This window comes from Oncorhynchus nerka, linkage group LG8 (assembly GCF_034236695.1).
Source record: "Oncorhynchus nerka isolate Pitt River linkage group LG8, Oner_Uvic_2.0, whole genome shotgun sequence".
NCBI lineage: Eukaryota > Metazoa > Chordata > Actinopteri > Salmoniformes > Salmonidae > Oncorhynchus > Oncorhynchus nerka.
The window spans coordinates 52473728-52494478 of NC_088403.1; the positions used below are offsets into that span (position 1 = coordinate 52473728).

The 20751-nt window shown below is 43.8% G+C and overlaps 1 protein-coding gene across 2 annotated transcripts; it reads right to left on the minus strand.

Moving 5' to 3' along the window:
• Window positions 1-254: 254 nt before the first annotated feature.
• LOC115133552 (myozenin-2-like) lies at window positions 255-10939 on the minus strand. Of its 2 annotated transcripts, none has more exons than XM_065021906.1 (6): window positions 10743-10939; window positions 9535-9624; window positions 8446-8606; window positions 6461-6566; window positions 3866-4052; window positions 255-882 (listed from the first exon to the last, which is right to left on the minus strand). In XM_065021906.1, exons 2-6 carry the CDS (start codon window positions 9614-9616, stop codon window positions 642-644), a joined length of 777 nt encoding a protein of 258 aa, XP_064877978.1. In that variant the 5' UTR covers window positions 9617-9624; window positions 10743-10939; the 3' UTR covers window positions 255-641. The 2 variants fall into 2 exon arrangements, with proteins under 2 accessions (XP_064877978.1, XP_029522773.1); XM_029666913.2 differs by having other exon boundaries at window positions 8446-8612; window positions 10743-10936.
• Window positions 10940-20751: the final 9812 nt, after the last annotated feature.

A 20751-nucleotide genomic window follows, 5' to 3' on the forward strand; every position in this document is an offset into this window, starting at 1 on the left:
TAGATCAGGACCTAATTTATTTATTTAATTTGACTGATTTCAGTATATGAACTGTAACTCAGTATAAAAAAAAAATACACTGTCATGCTGCCCATGGATCCTTCACTGTAGATCAACACTCACTGCTCCACAGTTATTCAAGCATTTCTCTGGGAATATGTGAAAGCAATCACAAGGGGTATAGAGTGTATTGTATATGCTGATGTAATTCAGCAGGAAAAAATGCAATTCAATTGTAAACTGAAATTATAACATTGTGCTTTACATCATTTTATTTAGCTCAAAAACAACTAATACAGTAATCAAACGTCATCAGGCAGATTCATTGTATCTTATACACATCAATGTGCAGTATGTAAATATCCTATACTGTATTTAGTAACTCTAGCTAGTGTAAACTAGCTGGTTTACTTACTTCAAGTGCAGTTTGGAGATGGGCAGAACACCTTGGGCATGGGCAGATCAGTTAATCAGAGAAACTTGCATTTTTCGCCACAAAAAAAGTAGCTAACTTACCCTAATCAGGCAATCAAAAATGCCTCCTTCCCTCACTCTGACCCTATTCTGACCCTAACCCAGCGGAAGGACTTTTGGGTAGCAAACCAAGCAGCATCTCAGAAGATTGAACAACTGCCAGAAGTTCAAAGGTCATCGGACTCTGGGATAAACATGGGATCCAGGTGCATTTTGGGGAGGATGACGGGGGTGCTGGCCCCCGCCCAGCCGCAGGCCACCCTATTGAACGTGGGCCTCTGCACCGCAGGCTCCCCCTGGAGCTCTGGGTACAGCTCCGGCATGGTGTTGTGTTCCACGTCGGGGGCCTTGAACAACGGGGCCGGTATGGTGGACTTGCCGCCGAACCCGCCAAACGGGGTAGCCACTCTGGAGATGGATAGAGGATTGACAATGTTAATATTAGCCTTGCACAACTAACAAGGCAGAGGGGAAGTGACACATTGACTGAGTCATCAAAGAGTCTAAGCCTCTGGCTGGAGGACATGTTCTGTTGACATGCTAAGGGATGTATGGTAAGAGATATATGGTGTATTTATTGACAATGTTGTGACTCAGATAAAGGAATGTACAGTATGTCATTGGACAAAGTGTAAAAGCAAGTTTACATTTCTATACATTTCTGCCTAGTAGACATAGAGAATGTTGTGTAGAAAACCAACTGTTCGAAACACTACTTGTTTCTTGCGAGGGTAAAGCATCATATTTTTATTTAAGGAGATCTGAGTATCAAAACTCCTTAATGTATATATTTTTTTGGAGGGTCAGGACAGAGTTAGAAACAAGATTTGGGGGATAGACCTAGGAGGAAGAACAGTAAGGAAAGGCACAGCCAGTCAGGGAAAGGGGGGGAACCTAGTCAGTTGCAAAACTGAATGAATTCAATGGAAATGTGTCTTCCTCATTGAACCCAACCCCTCTGAATCAAAGAGGTGCGGGGGCCAGCCATAATGGACATCCACGTCATCCGTGCCCGGGGAGCAGTTGTTGGGGGTTAACTGCCTTGCTCAATGGCAGAACAGCATTTTTTTCCCCCACCGTGCTGGCTCTGGGATTCGAACCAGCGATCTTCTGGCTCTTAAACTTTGGGAACCCTTGGCCTAGCGGTTTTCACTCAATCCCCCCCTTGCAGCATTGGGGAACATTCCACACCCCACGTCTATTTCTATGGGCACAAGCACTGTTCATGACACAAACTGTCCAACCCCTCTTGTTGATGGAGAGAACAGTTTGCAGGTTTAAAACATATTTCCTGCAATTCTACACATTTTGTCATGGGTGCAGAGAACAATGAGCAGTTTTAAAGTACATTTTCTTGCAATTCTATACATTTTACCATGCCATGTGATATTTCAGTGACTCGAACATTGCTACAAAATCTATGGGCCAAAGAACCTAGCGAAAAAAATGTGGGCTAGTTTATCTGGACATTTCTGAGAAGTTATAAATACCTCTCTGAGGTATGCAATGACTGACATGACAAGAGGAAACTGATGATGCACTAACCAATTCCAAAATTGCACTCTAATATTACAACGTTCTCAAGTAAGTTGAAAGCAGAACTAAGTTCATAAAAAAATGTAATTAAATGTATTAAATGTACCAGTCAAATGTTTGGACACATCTACTCATTCAAAGGTTTTTCTTTATTTTTTTACTATTTCCTATATTGTAGAATAATAGTGAAGACATCCAAACTATGAAATAACACATATGGAATCCTGTTTTGTAACCAAAAAGTGTTAAACAAATCTAAATATATTGTAGATTCTTCAAAGTAGCCACCCTTTGCCATGATGACGGCTTTGCACACTTGGCATTCTCTCAAACAGCTTCACGATGAATGCTTTGCCAACCGTCTTGAAGGAGTTCCCATATACGCTGAGTACTTGCTGGCTGCATTTCACTCTGCGGTCCATCTCATCCCAAACCATCTTAATTGGGTTGAGGTCGGGTGATTGTGGAGGCCAGTTCATCTGATGCATTATGCCATCACTCTCCTTGGCCAGATAGCCCTTACACAGCCTGGATGTGTGTTTTGGGACATTTTCCTGTTGAAAAACAAATGATAGTCCCACGAAGCGCACACCAGATGGGATTGCATATCGCTGGAGATTTCTGTGGTAGTGTGCCTTAAATCACAGTCAGCGTCACCAGCAAAGCACCGTCACACCTCCTCCTCCATGCTTCATGATGGGAACCACACATGCGGAGATCATCCGTTCACCTACTCTGCGTCTCACAAAGACACGGCGGTTGGAACCAAAAATCTTAAATTTGGACTCATCAGACCGAAGGACAGTTTTCCATCGGTAAAATGTCCATTGTTCGTGTTTCTTGGCCCAAGCAAGTGTCTTCTTCTTATTGGTGTCCTTTAGTAGCGGTTTCTTTGCAGCAATTCGACCATGAAGGCCTGATTTCACGTAGTCTCCTCTGAACAGTTGATGTTGAGATGTGTCTGTTACTTGAACTCTGCAGCCAAAATAAATGCTTCAATCTGAGGTGCATTTAACTTTAACTTATCCTCTGCAGCAGAGGTAACTCTGGGTCTTCCTATCCTGTGGTGGACCTCATGAGAGCCAGTTTCATCATAGAGCTTGATTGCTTTTGCGACTGCACAAATTTGACGGATTGACTGACCTTCATGTCTTAAGGTAATGATGGACTGTCGTTTCTTTTTGCTTCTTCGAGCTGTTCTTGCCATAATATAGACTTAGTCCAATTTGGTAAAAGACCATCTTCTGTATACCGCCCCTACCTTGTCACAACACATCTGATTGACTCACACACATTAAGATGGAAAGAAATTCCACAAATTACCTTTTAACAAGCCACACCTGTTAATTGAAATGCATTCCAAGTGACTACCTCCATGAAGCTGGTTGAGAGAATGCCAAGATTGTGCAAAGCTGTCATCAAGGCAAAGGGTGGCTACTTTGAAGAATCTCAATTCTAAAATATATTATGATTTAACACTTTTCTTTTTTGGTTACTAAATGATTCCATGTGTTATTTCATCGTTTTGATGTCTTCACTATTATTCTATAATGTAGAAAATTATTTTTAAAAATAAAGAAGAATCCTTGAATGAGTAGGTGTGTCCAAACTTTTGACTGGTACTGTATGTATTTATAAAAATGTAAAAAATTGGGGGGGCCCCACAGTTTGGGAACCACTGCGCTAGTCTACCTGCTGCCCTCAGTCAGCTGAGCGAAGGCTTGAACCTCCGTTGCCGTGGGGATATAATTTGTCTAGAGTCGGGAGCATTACTACTGCACCAGCCTCCGGCATGGCAAGTACTGTACTATTTCAGCCAAGGTATGGTCCAGGACAGGTCCATCATCAGTCATACCTGTTGAAGCTCTTGTACCCTGGTCCTTCAGGCTTGGCCTCTGGCTCTGCCAGGTGGTTGACAAGGCTATCGGCCAGGGAGGGGTCGCTGTGGTAGATGGCCTGGTCCCAGGGGGAGTGGTAGGACTTGGGGAGGCATGTGCTGTTGAACTTCTCTGGTTCCATTTGTTTTAGAGGTCCACCATAACCTGGGCAAAAGAGGGGGAGAGAGAATCTGGTGTAAGGGCCCTGTGACTCCATTCGGTACAGTTTGTCAAAGCGGTAGAAGAAGTTGAGAGCGGGAGAGGAAGAATCAGAGGGAGAGCTAGACATAGAAATAAGGAAGAGGAGGCAGTGAGAAACTGCATAGCAGAGAGATGGTGTAATGATTTACAATGCCATTTGAGGAATCTATCAGGTCATATACAGTACTCTCAAGCTAATTTTTTTGTCTTGCACAAACCTCAATATAAACAAAGTGCAGCAATGTATGGGTTTTCCCTGTATGGTCAAAAATAGGGTTAAGTTTCACAGTGAACCAACATGAAGGACATTTTACTCTGTGGTGTAAGGGTGACAGGGAAGGCCTATCCAAATAAGTATCCTTCAAAACTAGTGTTCTTTGCCAGGGGCGCCTTGCAAACACGTGTTACGTAACGTAGGGTGTTGCTGTGTCACGTCCAACCCTCTTACAACTAACAAAATATTCGGAGTTTGTTTTATCAAAGGAGGAAATGAGAAAGACCAAACATTGTCTCCTCAGGGGAGTTCTGCTGTTTTTTTTATTTTTAGAAACTTCCTTCACAAACGCAAACCACAAGATCTACTTGGGGCCACGGAGAAGTGTTCACGAGCATGGCTGCACATTTGGCTGCTCCAATGTGTTGTGGGAAATGTACTGTGACTGCCGCACTGCAGGAAACACTGGGGGTTGGTTGGGAAGATGAAAGGGATCACTGCTCACAGATCACTGTATTAGTGACATGGGGTTAAGGCATGGTAGATATAGACAACAAGACTAGAGACAAAGTTTTGACTCCATGTTTTGAAGCATTGTTCCAAATGTGAAGCATTGTTCCAAATGTTCTCACGTTCGCGTCATGATCTCGAGCCAGTCCGTCAGACCCACACTACCAGAGGGACAAGATATTTGGGTAGCACTTTAAAAACATTTTTTAATTTATTTCACCTTTATTTAACCAGGTAGGCAAGTTGAGAACAAGTTCTCATTTACAATTGCGACCTGGCCAAGATAAAGCAAAGCAGTTCGACAGATACAACGACACAGAGTTACACATGGAGTAAAACAAACATACAGTATAAACAAGTCTATATACAATGTGAGCATTACAGCAATGAATAAAGTGGTACCATGGTGATAACATTGTAGTATTACATATCTATTACCACTGTATTAGCCCTTTTGCCACTCTAATGTAAAAGGCTATCGATACGGTTATATCAGTGGAGTAACATTTCAACATGAGTCTGATTGCGGTGCAGTGATTTATTCGGTAGCCAGCATTTCCTTGCTTCCCTTCCCTATTCACACTATTCAACAAGCCATTAGACACCCAAAAGTGAAACATCTGGGTTCATCTCTTGTCTAATTTAAGAGTCATTGTGTGACATCCGATAACCTTTGAGCCCAATTCTCGGCTACTGTTATCGCTGTGTCCACGGACTTCTCCGCCGACTCTCTCTCAAGGTGGTGGCGTAGTCGTATGTTCCCAAAATAGCATCGCAAACTGTCTACATGTGCTCATCGGCTTAACTGGTGTCCATATTATGTTGACTGTGCTGGATCAGGAGGTTGAGTGTGATCCGAGTGCCATTCTCTTCCTGATGGTTCTCAGAGGATAGCGAGTGGTGGACACAGGAAATACTCTGCGCATTTCCTGTGGAGGAAACTTGACTGTTATCAAACTATCCCCAAGGTCGCCCATAAAAAGTGAGGGAAGGGAAGGGAGAGAATGGATAGATACAGAGTGTGAGGGAGAGATCCACAGAGAAAGATAGAGATGGGGGAGAAGGAATGCTCCTGCCCTGGAGCCCGGAAGATTCCACTCAAGAATAATGTTTTCCCCCACGAAGACGCCTAAGTACAAAAAAATGCAATGGAATTAATAAAATGCCAAAACAATGAAGACTATCCCCACGCTATAGCTAAACATTTCATAGTTTGTTAAATCCAGCTGGACCAACACCTATTTTATCCATACACTTACCTCATGTGAATAAAGGAGTAAACGTTACTAGCACCGAAAGTTCTACCATAGAGCAAGATGTAGCTATGACCATATTACTTAATAAAAGTAAAATCCTGTCTAGGGGGTGAAGGGGCTAGGGTTACTTTCTTGAAAGGACATAAGGCCAGGGATATTCTCACCGGGCTGCGTAATTTTTAATTTGGCCTAAGGTTTTGAGCTCTGTGCCCGATGCAGGTGCTCCAATAAATGTTTTCAACTGGCCAAGGCTTGATGACTTCAATGTCACCGGCTCACCCGTGCTAGTATAAATCATGCTAATGACTCCACTGACATCCAGGTTAATGAGTCGTAGGGGTCATGGGGTCATGAATTTAGAGCAGAGGTTATGTCGCATTAGCAGCACCCACCTGGTGCAATGTTGTCTGGGTTGGGGGTGTTGCTCGGATCAGGCGTGTTCGGGGTTGTTTTAGACTGTTCCACTCCCAAGCTGTTGCTTTCTGTGGTTTCTTGACTCTGCGTTTGAAGAATTACACCATTCCAAGGAGAAGGTTAGAGGGAGGGAGGGAAAAGGACAGAGACAGTTTAGAGCAAAGGTCCGAGATATAGAGGGGTTAAGAAAGAGAAAGTGAGATTGGGAGAACGATGGAGAGTTCAGTGACTGTCTTATGTAGAGCCAGTAACATAAGGAGCATTGTATTCCCATGTATAAATATCCTGTGCTGTGGTCCACAGTGGGTAACTTTCATCCTCCCCAGTGATATTTGTACTAATTTATGCCAGGACTTCCTCAGGAAATGTTGACAACTTGAAATAAATTCCCCTTTGCCCCAAAAGGTAAACAAACGGGGACTGCAAGATCAAACTATTTTCATTTTAGAGTTTTAATAATTTCATTAGATTCAGTGTCCAATATATTCCAAACAACCTTAAAATGTGCAGGTGACTGCCAAAATAAAGGAAACACCAATATATAGTGTCTGTGTGGAGTGTTTGTCCACCACGAGCCAAAACAGCTTCAATGCGCCTTGTCATAGAGTTCCAGACGCTTGCAGAATCTATTGGATTCTTCCATGAGAAATTACTTAATTTGGTGAGGGTGGGGGAAAACACTATCTCTGGCACTGCTTCAGAATCTCCCATACGTTTTCAATTGGGTTGAGATCTAGTGACTAAGACTTACACACACACACTACCCACCCTTTAAACCCTCTATGCTCATCTGAGACCCCTCTTTCAAAGTCACTGAGATATCTTCCTCTAGCCATGGTAGACAAAATAATGGGCGACTGGGAATGTTATTCATGACTCTAAACATGATGGGATGTTAATTGATAGATTTACTCAGAAACCACATCTGTGGGGAAGCACCTGATTTCAATATACTTTGTATCCCTCATTTACTCAAGTGTTTCCTTTATTTCGGCAGTTGCCTGTATGTATGTGTGTGTGTTTACAGGCTCAAACAACTAGTTATCAGATGAAGTGTCCTGGATGTGACTTCTAAATGGAAAGAAACAGATTGGACTCTCTGTTTCAATTAGTTTGGTAAAGTATATTGGGAAATGTCCCTGTATGGTCTGAGTAGCATAGTAGCCGCTAGGGCCTACAGTAGCCGCTAGGGCCTACAGTAGCCGCTAGGGCCTAAAGTAGCCGCTAGGGCCTAAAGTAGCCGCTAGGGCCTAAAGTAGCCGCTAGGGCCTAAGTGGCCTAAATTGCCGGGACGAAAAGATGAAGACTTGGCACACTGCCCATCCAAACACAAAGCTTGTAAACAGGACTTTTAACTTATGCCCGTTGTAAGAATCTCATAGCTATTATGCAAGTACAAGGCCTTATCCAGAAACAACCCCATATCCGTTACCCCCTATCTGTTACCCCCTATCCGTTACGCCCTATCTGTTACTCTAGCGGTTAGGCTGTTTCTGCAATGTGTCCGAGTCTTGAGCAGCAGTAAGGCTGCAGTCTGATAATCATCTCATGCGCTTATGTGTTTCATCAGAAAATTAGGTATAGTGTTTGTCAAGTGTCTGTTGCCGTTCTCCTCGTAAGCGTATAGGTAACTATAGGATTGGGGAGAATGAATCACTAGATGACAGTCTCCTACAGTACAAGATAAACTCTTCGAACGCTATTGATAATGGTTTGAATGAACCGAATGGAAACTCTGCGATGAGCCTTCTTTAAATTTCTCATCAGAATCGCGTAGAGCTCCAAAACAAATGCTAATGGTATCGGTCATCTCCCTCATCGCTCATTTTCCCATAAACGTTCACGTTGAAACAGCAACTTTGTTCCAGTTTTTTGATTGTCGTTGTAGTATCCAGAGTTTTTAATCTAGCTAGCGTTCACATTCAAGCGTGTACTGTACATGCAAGGGGTTTGTGTTGCTTACATTGATCTGTGTGTTGGTTACATTCTGGATGCTCTCGAAGGTGTATTTTTCAGAGCGCCTCTTGCGCTTTTCAAAGAGGAGGGAGCCCCTGTTGGAGGCCAGAGACAGCTCCTCCAGCATCACATCCTTAGGGACACTCATCTTCTTCCCCAGGTCCATCTCTGCATCTGGAAGAGACACAACAGCTCTGAGAAAGTAGGGATGGTGTGTATGGGGAAAGGTGGGTGGGGATGTGTGTGTGTGTTGTGTCATTCTGTACCTCAGCTGTGCATGCCCTTGTTATGGTTTTATCTGTGTTTGGCTGAGCTAGTGTCCCACACACCCTTACTTTTTAATGACCCTATTATGCATACAGTCTGTAGTCTGTCAGAGTAAGTTATGCTCGTTATACTGACAATATTCACATTTGTCTATTTACATTCTACTGATATACCTTTCACTGTAAAACACATTCCCATTACCCATCTCGCTGACTTAATATATTGTATGCTGTCAATAATAAAATACATTTTTAATAATCTTTCTGTGTCAGACAGCCTCTCATGTTGGCCCCCTTGTTTGTGATTAGCAGTGAAATCCCCCCTCCCTCCCGTGCATGCTGATCATGGAGACGTCATAGTCTAATCAAATGAGCCAAAAGCAAACCAGCCTGACAGAATATCCCTCAGCTGTCAGTGGCCCTCAGGCTCTCCCTCTCTCTCTCTCTCTCTCCCCAATGAGCCATGCAGTTGTCCCCTCCCAGAAATAGCTTGTTCAAAGGACAACGACAAAGGGATTAATTACATTCAGTAATAAAAAAACTTCACATTTGCTTATTTATATCCAAGGCCGCAGACCGGTTCAATGGTGCTGCTTGGAAACCAGTAGTGAACTAGATGATACCCCGTTACAGAGTCTGTATAGACTGAGTGAGAGAGAGTGTGTGTTTGTCTTTGTTTACAGGCACACACATGTATTTGTCTGTACTGTATGACTGCAGTTAAATTGTTCATGTGTGTCCATGTGTTTTTTTACATTAGAAATTAATGAAGGGAGGCAGCGGGGGGAGAGAGAGCGAGTGTGAGAGAGAGGCCACGTGTCGTACCATACCTTCAGGACCCTGTACCTCCCTACAGATGGCTGCAGCTTGCATCTTCCTCTCGTTGGTCGTCATGGTAGAGAACTGCGACATCGCTGCCCCTGGGGAAACAATATCACAAGGGACAGCATGTGACGGCACGCCTTGTGCCGTAGCAACTAGCTTAACAAACCAAAGGAAGCAATGCCGCGCAGCACTGTAAGGCATGCTATCCTCACCAACATTACACTCCCCCTGCCACGAACAAACACCCGCCGCAGCAGGTACAATTTATTGGTAAGTGCTGAAAGGGCAAAGTTAACACATTCCTTTGAAATAACCCTGAGCCGTTAAACGCCAAGCACATGCTCGGCAGACATGACACTCACTCGGTGGTGAAGCGAGAATCAATATGCTTGGGATCACCCTTTTGGGTTGAGAAAGGACATAGGTACGGGACGGGCAATGCCACAGCAAGAATGTGTGGCGGTTGACAAGATGTGGGAAAAGCAACAGTCCACATCATACCATTGTGTTCCTTGGTCTAGCTGTACGATGCACCATTTTGTTTTCATTTGAAATCCACATAAAAAATCTGTATCCGTATGAATGGCTGCTCATTCAGTAAGTCATTCGGTAAACATCATTTAGGTAAAGACAACAGCAGAGTAACGTGCAGAGAAATCAAAGTACTTGTCTTGTCTATTCACTTGGCCTGAGGGCCATTCCTATACGACAATCTGACCATTTTAATGAAAGCATTCTTAGCTCTAGCGTCGCTAGTGTCACCTCCAGAGAGGTCAATAAACGTCCAAAGAAGTTCTCAATGTTAGTAAGCTCTTTAAATCTATTTGTATCCATTGTGGGAATAGCACCAAAAACACTATGTATGGAGAACTTGGAAATATTGTGAAAAAGATTGCTTGACATCATCGTGCATAATGACATTCATCACCCTACAGTAAGCCATTTACATATCAGGCTGCATTAAGTCTTAGGAGGGATCATATAGTAGACATACTACGTGTGTACCTTACATCAAGTGTCCTACATTAACAAGACATGGGGATGCAAGAGAAAAAGTGTTCGATTGGACAATAATACAGCTCTGTCAATCATAACGCCTGGACTATTGAAAGTCCCAAACAAGCTTGAAACATCAATGTCACCCTGTGGTATCACCCAGCAAAACATATCGGCACAGCACCTAGGAAGTGACCCTATGCCTATGACACCTTACCTGTGTGTAGGTCCCTTTAGGGGCGTCTCAACATGTGCCTGTATCCTTACGGAAGCTAGGAAGACGTGGGGCGAGGAGGTCAGACTGGGTGGGGCGACCTGCACGGGTCCTTGCACTCCCTGTGCTGAAGCCTTAACAGGGGTGAGTGGGAAGGAGGGGGTGGTGAGGGGGCTTGGTGGCTGGCTGGATGAGTGACTGGCAGTGTGTGTCCTAGTTATGGGGCATGTTTGAGTGGTAAGGCTAAAGCAACCCGACTTATGTGAAGGAACGAGGAGTGAAGTCAGGGTAGGTGAAACTACGACAGCCGAAAGTCGGACACTAAGGCTCAGATCGACATGGCAGAATCAAAATAAACATCTCCAACCCCCATATCATACACTCACAAACTGAAATCATATGTGTGTACATTGTACAATCAATTAGTGAGAGGGAGCCTCAAATATCAAATCCATTTACACTGTAGACAGTATTTCCAATGTAGCCTGCTATATTTGAATTGCGGCAAAGTTGGTTCCGATTTCAGTCACGTCTTTGGTCATGTTCCCTTGGGTCAAACAAAAGACCCTAATGATTGGTTGACAGTAGAGCCTCCCACAATGCAGGTGACGGCTGCAGGATGAAGTTGGTGAAGGGCAACTGCAGAAACTTGCGGTCGTCTTCGTGACCTTTTAATCACGTGATTGTCATGTTGTCGACATGTAGGCAGGCGCATGTCGGCCAATTTGTATCTCTATAATGCAACACACTTCGAAAGGCGGTGACCAACAATGGTCTCTGACTTGACAAAAGTGATCCGCTCGAACGCGCCCAATGGTATGTGGTTCGGGCGGCGGGGGGCTAAATATAGCGGCTACCACTCCCCTTCCCTCCCTCTCGCTCTTGGCTCAGTGTCTGTACAGAAGCTTAGGCTGGGTGCAGGGGTTGCTGCCGAACTAGCTCCTGTCTAGCCACTACTTCCCCCCCACCCTTTTCTGACACCATACCATGTCCCATAGTTCCCTTGGTCTGACCTGTTGGAAAGTGTGTGAGGCTGGGGTTGTAAATACCCCTCTCCCCCCAGTAGAGCCAAGGACAAAACCCTTATATTACCAATCCTTATCACATATCTGTTGCGTAGACCTCAACGGCCTGTTCAGGGAGCTGAAATGATTGGATATGTATCTGCTATAAACTCTTCCTAAGCTGCTGAAAGGAACCGTTTTGCTATTGGACCCTAGGTGGCAGTAGAGGTAAATGAGAGGTGGGGTTTTATATTTCCGGTGCACCAAATGCATCAATGACTATGGGACTACCAATAGTTTAGTTACCAGGACATAACCGCACCCCAGCCTTGTCGTTTTGGAACTTTGTAGGCTTTTTGAATGGTCTTCAATTAGCTATAACTTTGTGAAAGGCAAAAGTAAATTAATCCACAAGCACAAATTAGATTATATAAACCTGAAAGGGGCCATCTGCAGTTGCTGCATACATTTTTGGACCTATAAAGTAATTTATATATCAAGTTACCCATTGATTGTTAAAGAATTATAAATGCCTTATGACCTTAGTTCCACTGTCATACCCCATCATAAACCAAAATATAAGCTTGGTTTACTCCAATGTTTATACACAAACACTGTATAGCTTCAAAACATGCTTAAAACTATAACTTTAATGTACTGGATGGTCAGTCCTTGCATCCATGGCTCTGTCTATGAATTTGATAGTGGTTCCATTTCTCCAGGCCCATCCCTCATCTTTACACCAAAACAGAAACCGGGGATGGTGAGGAGTTTGTTGAACAACATTCACAGTTCTTCACTACATCTATCCTATTCTAGTCTATCCAACTCAATTGCTGACTGTTGCGTTATGCTACTTTGTGGCATCAAACTTGGAGATTGAAGCATCATCACGTGCTGACAGTGGGACAGGACTGCTCTTTTTGTTCTAATGCTGCACCACTCTCCATAGCACAGCTGCTGTAGACCCCCTGCCATTATGTACCTGTCTCCTAGGCAACAAGTCCCCCTAACAACCTCTACCCAATAGCTATGGACTCGGAGGGACTAAACATCAAGCATAGTGTGCACACATGGCTAGTAAAATGGTGATTTTTTTGCGTTAGTTATTACTTTATTTGCTCAGAATGTTTGTGCAATAATTTGACGCTAAAATAGCAACTATATGCCGAGGGAATTCACGTGTGTTATTATAATAATAATAAACTACATTTGTCGAACGCTTTTCCTTTGCAGATGTAAATCACAAAGCTCTTTACATTGTGAGCAGCCATTAAAGCTTTATTTTAACAAAAAGGCTAAAGACATTAAAAGATAGCTAGCGGTCAAGTACCATACAAGATACACAAAATAATAAAGGTGACGAGGACAGAACAATAGAACTTGAAACAAACGTATAAGACCGACAACTGACACCACAACGTAGAAAGTATTACGTGAAAGCCAGTTTGAAGAAGTGATTCTTTAGCTCAGACTTAAAGGACGTGGTGGTCTGGGGCAAGCGGAGGTGTGGGGGGGGGGACTGCAAGGAGTCTTTGATCATTTGACTAGAGTGACCCTGAAGGCTGTTCACTTGAGGTATTGGATACCATAGGTATTGAAGACTAACAGGAGGCTTGAAGTTTATTCTAATTTGGATGGGTAGCCTGTGGAGAGAGGCTAGAATGGGTCGGATGAGGCAGATCTCCGTGTTCCTGTGAGGACACTGGCAGCGCTGTTCTGCACAAGCTGCAGCCCGTGGATGCTTTTTTAGGGGAGGGCATTGCAGTAATCGAGTCGGGAGGTGACGGGGGAGTTGACCATCTTTTCCAGATCAGGTTTGGAGAGAGCAGGATGAAGCTGGGTGATGTTTCTCCGGTGAAATAAATATTTTTTGCAGACAGATTTTGTGGTCAGAGAAAATGAGGGAGGAATCCAGTAACACCCCAAGGTTGCAGACCTAGGAGGACAGTGGGATGGAGTGGCTGCCAAAGGTAAGAGTGGTGATCGGACTGGTTTTGGTGTGATGGGGAGTGCCGATGAGGATTGGTTCTGTTTAAGTATTGTTGTGTTGCAGGAGGTTGTTTGACATCCAGGCCTTTGTCATCTAGACAGCTTGTGATGGTGTTAATCGAAGGGAATCCGGGGTTTGGTTTTATGTAGATCTGTGTCATCAACATATTGTGTGCGGTTTGAAAGGTATGAGGTGAACCAGTTATGGGCGGTACTGTCGAGACCTATGCATTCCTTCAGTCGACCCAGGAGGATGCTGTGGTCAAACTGTGTTGAAGGCAGCACAGCTGTGTACATACCGCCACAAGCAAAAACCAAGGAGATACTCAGTGAACTGACAGCAAGAATCCTCTCACCCGGAAGCAGTCAGTGTCCCAAAAGCAAGCCCGTTTTAAAATAACATTTCTCAAAATATCACCAACGTGTCCTGGCCCACAAGACGATCCGGCATGCTTCCATCCCCCGCCCCCACTTCAGCCAACAGATCACATCTCTCTGTTCCTACAAGCAGCAACTCAAGAAGGATCCACCAACACAGAGAATAGGGTGGCGCTGGACACATACAAGCTAAGCCGGTACGAGCTCCACAAAACCATTAGGGAGGCAAAAAGATAATATAGACTCAAACTTGAGTTGATGTTTGACAACTCAGACTCGCGTCGCATATGGCTAGGATTACAGACTATCACTGACTGCCAAAGCCTACCTCTTCGATGAGTTTAACACATTCTATACTCCCTTCGAGGCAAACAATACAGAGCCATCCAGAAAGACTCGCTGTTCTGGACTACCAGGCTCTTTTTCTGTCCGAAGCTGACGTCAGAACTCCAGTGAACCCTCACAAAGCCACCAGCCCAGATGGCATCCCTGGCCACGTCCTCAGAGTGTGTGCTGACGAGCTGGCAGGAGTCTTTTCAGACACTTTCAACTTCTCCCTGTCCCAGGTGGTAGTCCCCACCTGCTTTAAGGAGACCACCATCATCCCAGTCCCCAAGAAAAACAAAGTGACATGCCAGGCACACTGGACCACTCCAAGATTCACGGAAGATGCCATTTCCATTGCTATTCACATGGCAGCAGCACATCTGGGCAAGGGGTACACCTATGTGAGAATGCTGTTCATTGACTACAGTTCAGCATTCAACACTATTGTTCCCACCAAGCTCAGAGCCGTGGGTCTTGACACCATCCTCCGCAACTGGATCTTGACTCTTAACACAGAGGCCCCACAGGGGTATGTCCTTAGTTCTCTGCTGTCCTCCCTGTTCACCAACGACTGCATGGCTTTGCACGACACCAACTCCATCATCAAGTTTTTCTCACAAAACCATGGTTGTAGGCCTGATAACCAACAAGGACAAGTCAGCCTATAGGAGGGAGCACGTGATGCCGCGGAGCTGAGCAGACGTTGACAAACCGAGCTCTTCAAAGTTATTCTATTTTTACCTAAATAACAACGTTGAAACAATATTCTAACATCGGCTGATAAATTGTCAAGTACTTACCTTCCCAAAGAGCCATGGACCTCCGACCGAGAGGCAAGAAGGACGACCAAAACGTCGTTGATTCCCAAGATAACGATAACGCTACAGCTAGCAAGATTAGCATTAGCCCTCATAACTCAGACGACAGTTCCAGACTGTTGCTCTCAGCAGCCTCTTGCGAGCCTGCCGACATGCTGGCTACTCTCCTCCGGGAAATTCAGGATGGTAACAGAGGTCTTTCTCTGAAAATTGATAAGAAATCGGCTGAACTCCATTCTTCCATTGACAACCTGAAATCCTCCATGAATGATCTCCTCTTGAGAACGACTGAGGCAGAGTTGCACATTAGTACAGTTGAAGATACCATCGCTAGACATGACCAGGTCTTGACACAACTGCAAAAGGACAATGCCTACCTCAAAAACAAGGTAGATCAGATGGAGAACCAGAGTAGACGTAGTAATATACGTGTGGTGGGATTGAAAGAGGACAGCGAGGGCCGTGACCCGGTCCGTTTCTTCACTCAATGGATCCCGGAGGTCCTAGGCATAATCAACTTCACCAAGCCGCTGGAAATCGAACGCGCCCACAGAACATCAGCGCCGAAACCCCGGCCAGATGAGCCCCCACGAGCCGTCCTGATCAGGTTCCTCCGTTTCCAAGACAGAGAGAAGATACTGCAACTCGCAAGAGCCAAAGGGGACATCACCATCGATGGAAAGAGGGTCAGCCTTTTCCCAGATATGAGCGCGGATCTCGCCAGACGCCGCAAGCAGTTCAGACCTGCCGCCAAAGCACTGAAGGAGAAGAACATCACCGGCTACCTCATCCACCCTGCGCGGATGAAAGTTCAGTACAAAGGCCGAAGCCATCTCTTCAACACACCGGGAGAAGTGCACACTTTTCTCAAAGAACTGAGCAACGTCTGAGCCAGGACGGTCTCTCTGGGGGATAAAATGCAGTTCGTGTGTTTTCTCTTATCCGGATTGAACTGCTGGTATCTCCCGGTCACTTTAATTGATTTGTACATTTTCAACTAACCGTATCTTCCCGGGGTGAGTTCTATTACATTTACAGGAGAGTATATTTTGGTTTAGTCCATATCTACTGGGCGAAGCAATAAGTGGGTTTAGGCCCACTGCTTTCCCCCTCATTTATGTTAATCTTTCGAAAAGAGACTCAAGCATCCCTTACCGTGGGCAGTAAATATTCAGCCATAAATATCTATTCACAACGTTTGTTTTCAATTTAGAGAGCTCGCAGGTTTTAGTTTACGCCAAGGTTTAGCTAGTAAGAGCAAGATGGAAAGCGAGCAGCAACGTATCTCTACAAGTGTATTCATGTTTGATTGTTGGGATTGTTGTTTTAGTCTGACAATAGGGGTGGGTGGGCTTTTTATTATTTTTTTCTTCCTTTTTTCTATGTTTATTGGTTCCTTCCTAAAGAGACACACAGGTCATTTTTGTGCTCAAACCAAAGTTGAAACATTTCCTAATTATCTGCATATGATAGATTTCTATTCAGTTACATATTTGAAACCCGACCTATGCTTAATCCACTAAAATATGTCACATTCAACGTAAAAGGTCTTAACAGCCCGATTAAAAGGAAAAGAGTCTATACATACCTTAAGAAATTAAAGGCTGACATTGTGTTTTTACAAGAAACACATCTTACAGCCAGTGAACACAAGAAGAGGGAATGGGTAGGACAAGTTTTTGCATCCTCTTTTAACTCCAAAGCAAGAGGAACTGCAATTTTGATAAGTAGACACATCCCCTTCTGCGTCAACAACACCATCTCTGATCCCTCTGGCAGGTTTGTTTTGGTGCAGGGGCATATGTTTTCAGAGTCTTGGACCCTATTGAATATTTATGCTCCTAACTTCGATGACCATATGTTTATTCAGAATGTCTTCCTTCAGGTTGCTCAAGCACCACCAGCATGGCTACTGGTTGGAGGAGATTTTAATTTTTGCTTAGATACAGTTCTTGATAGGTCTTCTGATAAACCCTCACTTCTTACCAAAGCCGGCAAGCTCACCATGTCATTCATGAAAGATCTCAATTTACTAGACATCTGGAGACAGTTGCACCCGCAGGATAGGGACTACTCTTTTTATTCACACCCACACAACACACACACACGCATAGATAACATTTTACTTTCGACACAACTGTTTCAGAGTGTTAGATGTCGAGTATCTCCCCAGATTGCTTAGTGACCATTCTCCTCTGGTATTATCAATCTCCATTCCAACCAAGGTAAATGGAGCATATAGATGGAGACTAAATTCTACACTCCTAAAGCAACCTGAATTCTGTGCATTCATCAAAGAGCAGATCAATATTTTTACTTTGACTAACAAACCCTCTGCTCCTGACAGCTTCATTCTTTGGGACACATTGAAGGCCTATCTGAGGGGACAGATTATTTCCTATACTAAAGGGCTGAAGAAAAAACACGGTGCGGAACTGAGTGCCCTTGAATCTGAAATCTCCGAGCTAGAGAAAACCTACCAAAGAGGCCCGACTAAAGATCTATACAGGCTTTTGGTAAATAAAAAACTTAAATATAATATTCTGAACACATATCAAGCTGAGAGGGCCATCACTAAATCAAAACAGCGTTATTATGAGCTTGGAGAGAAAGCTCACAAAGTATTGGCATGGCAACTGAAAGCAGAGGAAAGTAAGAGGAGAATTAATGCCATAGAAACTCTTACTAAAGAGATATCTTTCGACCCTACTGAAATTAACAATACTTTTAAGAAATACTATGAAGACCTCTACACTTCCCAATCAAGCGATGATCTATCAGAGATAGACTCCTTTCTCTCCTCTTTCAACCTCCCATGCCTGTCAGGGGAAGACAGCGAGCGCCTGAGTGAACACTTCTCAGTTCCTGAATTGTTGGAGGCCATTAAATCCTTACCTTCTAATAAATCTCCTGGGGAGGATGGCTTCCCTCCAGAGTTCTATAAAGAATTTAGGGAGCTGTTGGTCCCCTACCTTATGGAGGTACTTAAAAAAATCCAGAGAAGACAACTGCTTTCCAGAGTCCTTCTCTCAAACAGTGATTACTGTAATCCACAAGAAAGGGAAAAACCTGCTAAAGTGTGCCTCCTATAGACCAATCTCTCTCCTTAACACAGATTGTAAACTGGTCACCAAGATGCTATCTAAGAGAGTGGAGTCATGTCTTCCCCTGTTGGTCAACCCAGATCAGACTGGCTTCATAATTAATAGATTGTCCTCCAATAATCTCAGAAGGTTCTTTGATATAATTCACCTTGCTAACAAAAAACAAAATACCTAGTGTCGCAGTCTCCCTCGACGCTGAAAAGGCCTTTGATAGGGTTGAATGGCCATACCTCTTTCACGTCTTGGAAAAGTTTGGTTTGTAAATTTGATAAAATCACTCTACAAATCTCCTAAAGCTAGGATTGCTATCAAAGGGATTACTTCCTCCTCTTTCCCTCTTTATAGGGGGAACAGACAAGGTTGCCCAATTAGACCCCACCCCTTTGTCCTCGCCATCGAACCGTTGGCTGAGGCTATTAGAACGTGCCCTGACATACATGGCTTTGAGGTGGGCCCCCATACCCACAAGTTATCACTCTTTGCAGACGACTTTATCTTATTTCTAACAAACCCAGAACAATCCCTCTCTCACTTGCAGATCCTACTACAGTGTTATAGTTCTTTCTCTGGATATAAGGTCAATTTTGATAAAAGCGAAAACTTACCGTTGTCTGTCTTTGACCATCAAGCACAAGTTTCCTTTCAGATGGTCGCCTATGGGCTTCACATATTTGGGCATAATGGTGGATGGTAATCTGAACAACCTCTATAAACTCAATCTGGCCAGTTTGTTGCAAAAGGTGGAGGTTGACCTTTGTAAATGGATGGACTTACCTCTCACTCTACTGGGTAGAATCAATGTAATTAAAATGAATGTCCTGCCCAGGTTTCTATATCTGTTTCAATCTCTCCCTATCCCTGTTCCCGCAGCATTTTTTTCCTCTCTCGACAAGCTGACCAGACGGTTTATCTGGCACGGCAAAACCCCTAGGGTTGGCCTGGATAAACTGACCCTTGATTACAGTCAAGGGGGCTTAAACCTCCCCAATTTTAGAATGTACTACTGGGCTGCACAGTCTAGGTTTCTGGCTCAGAGATTTGACAATGGTCCCTCTCCCTCATGGTTGAACATTGAAAAGCTTGAGGTAAATGATGACACTGGGGCAGATTTGTTTTACAAATGGGACAGAAAATCTATAAAAACCATCACAGACAACCCTTTAATCATACATTCTGTCCTGGCATGGTGCAAACTGCATGAGCTGTTCGGACGAGGGGGATTCCTTTCCCCTAAAACCCCTTTATGGAACAATAGATTGATCCCTATGTTTTTCCAGAATAGTAACTTTAGACCACAGAAGGGGATCACTCTTCTGGAACATTGTTACGAGGAGGGAGTTCTTATGTCTTTTGATCAGCTGAAACAGAAATACCACTTGCCTAACAGGGACTTCTTTAGCTACCTACAACTACGAAACTTTATTAGGGTGACTCTCAAGGGACAATGGAACCTACCTAAGATGTCACCTATTGAACAACTCTGCCACGCAGACCAACCACTGTTCAAGACCATTTCCCGTGTTTACAATGCTCTTATGTCAGGACTAACACTGCCTGGGCTAGATAAACCCCGACTTAGATGGGAGAAAGATCTGGGTATTGACCTTGATGAGGATCTATGGAGTGACCTATGCAGGGATGGTGTTACATCCACATTGAACTCCAGATACAGACTGATCCAGTTTAATTTCCTCCATAAGCTCTATATCACCCCATCTAGACTGCACAAGTTCAACCCAGATATCTCTTCCCTATGTTTTAGATGTGGCTCAGATGAAGGAACATTCCTCCATTCCACATGGCAGTGTTCAAAACTACACGGTTTCTGGCAGGGGGTATGCGATACCATATCCTCAATTCACGGGGTTGCATTCCCTTTAGACCCGGAGGTCTGTCTACTGGGTAACTTTACTAACACCAATCTTAGGCAAAGCCATACTATAAAGCTAACAGAAATATTGCTAGCGATGGCCAAGAAATGTATTGCCTTGAAATGGAAATTGGATTCCTCCCTGCCAGTTGCAATGTGGCTATCGGAAGTTAATAGTTGTATCCCTTTGGAGAAAATCACTTACTGCTTGAGGAATAAGTTAAAGACATTTTACAGAATTTGGCAACCTTTTATTGACTATATGGAGAATCTCCCCCCACATCTCATTGATTGAATATATATATAATCCTCACATAATGTTTCACACGTAATGTATAATATGTAGCCTACGGCAGGTGATCCAATGTCTCGTTATTAAAAAAAAAAAATCTTATTGTATGTTTGTTTATATAATTATAATTCTAATTCATTTTTGTTACGCTCGTCTGTTACTGTCACTTTGTCCTATCGTTGTCTAATATCTTTTCACTTTTGTTTTAAATGTTCTTAATTGGAAAA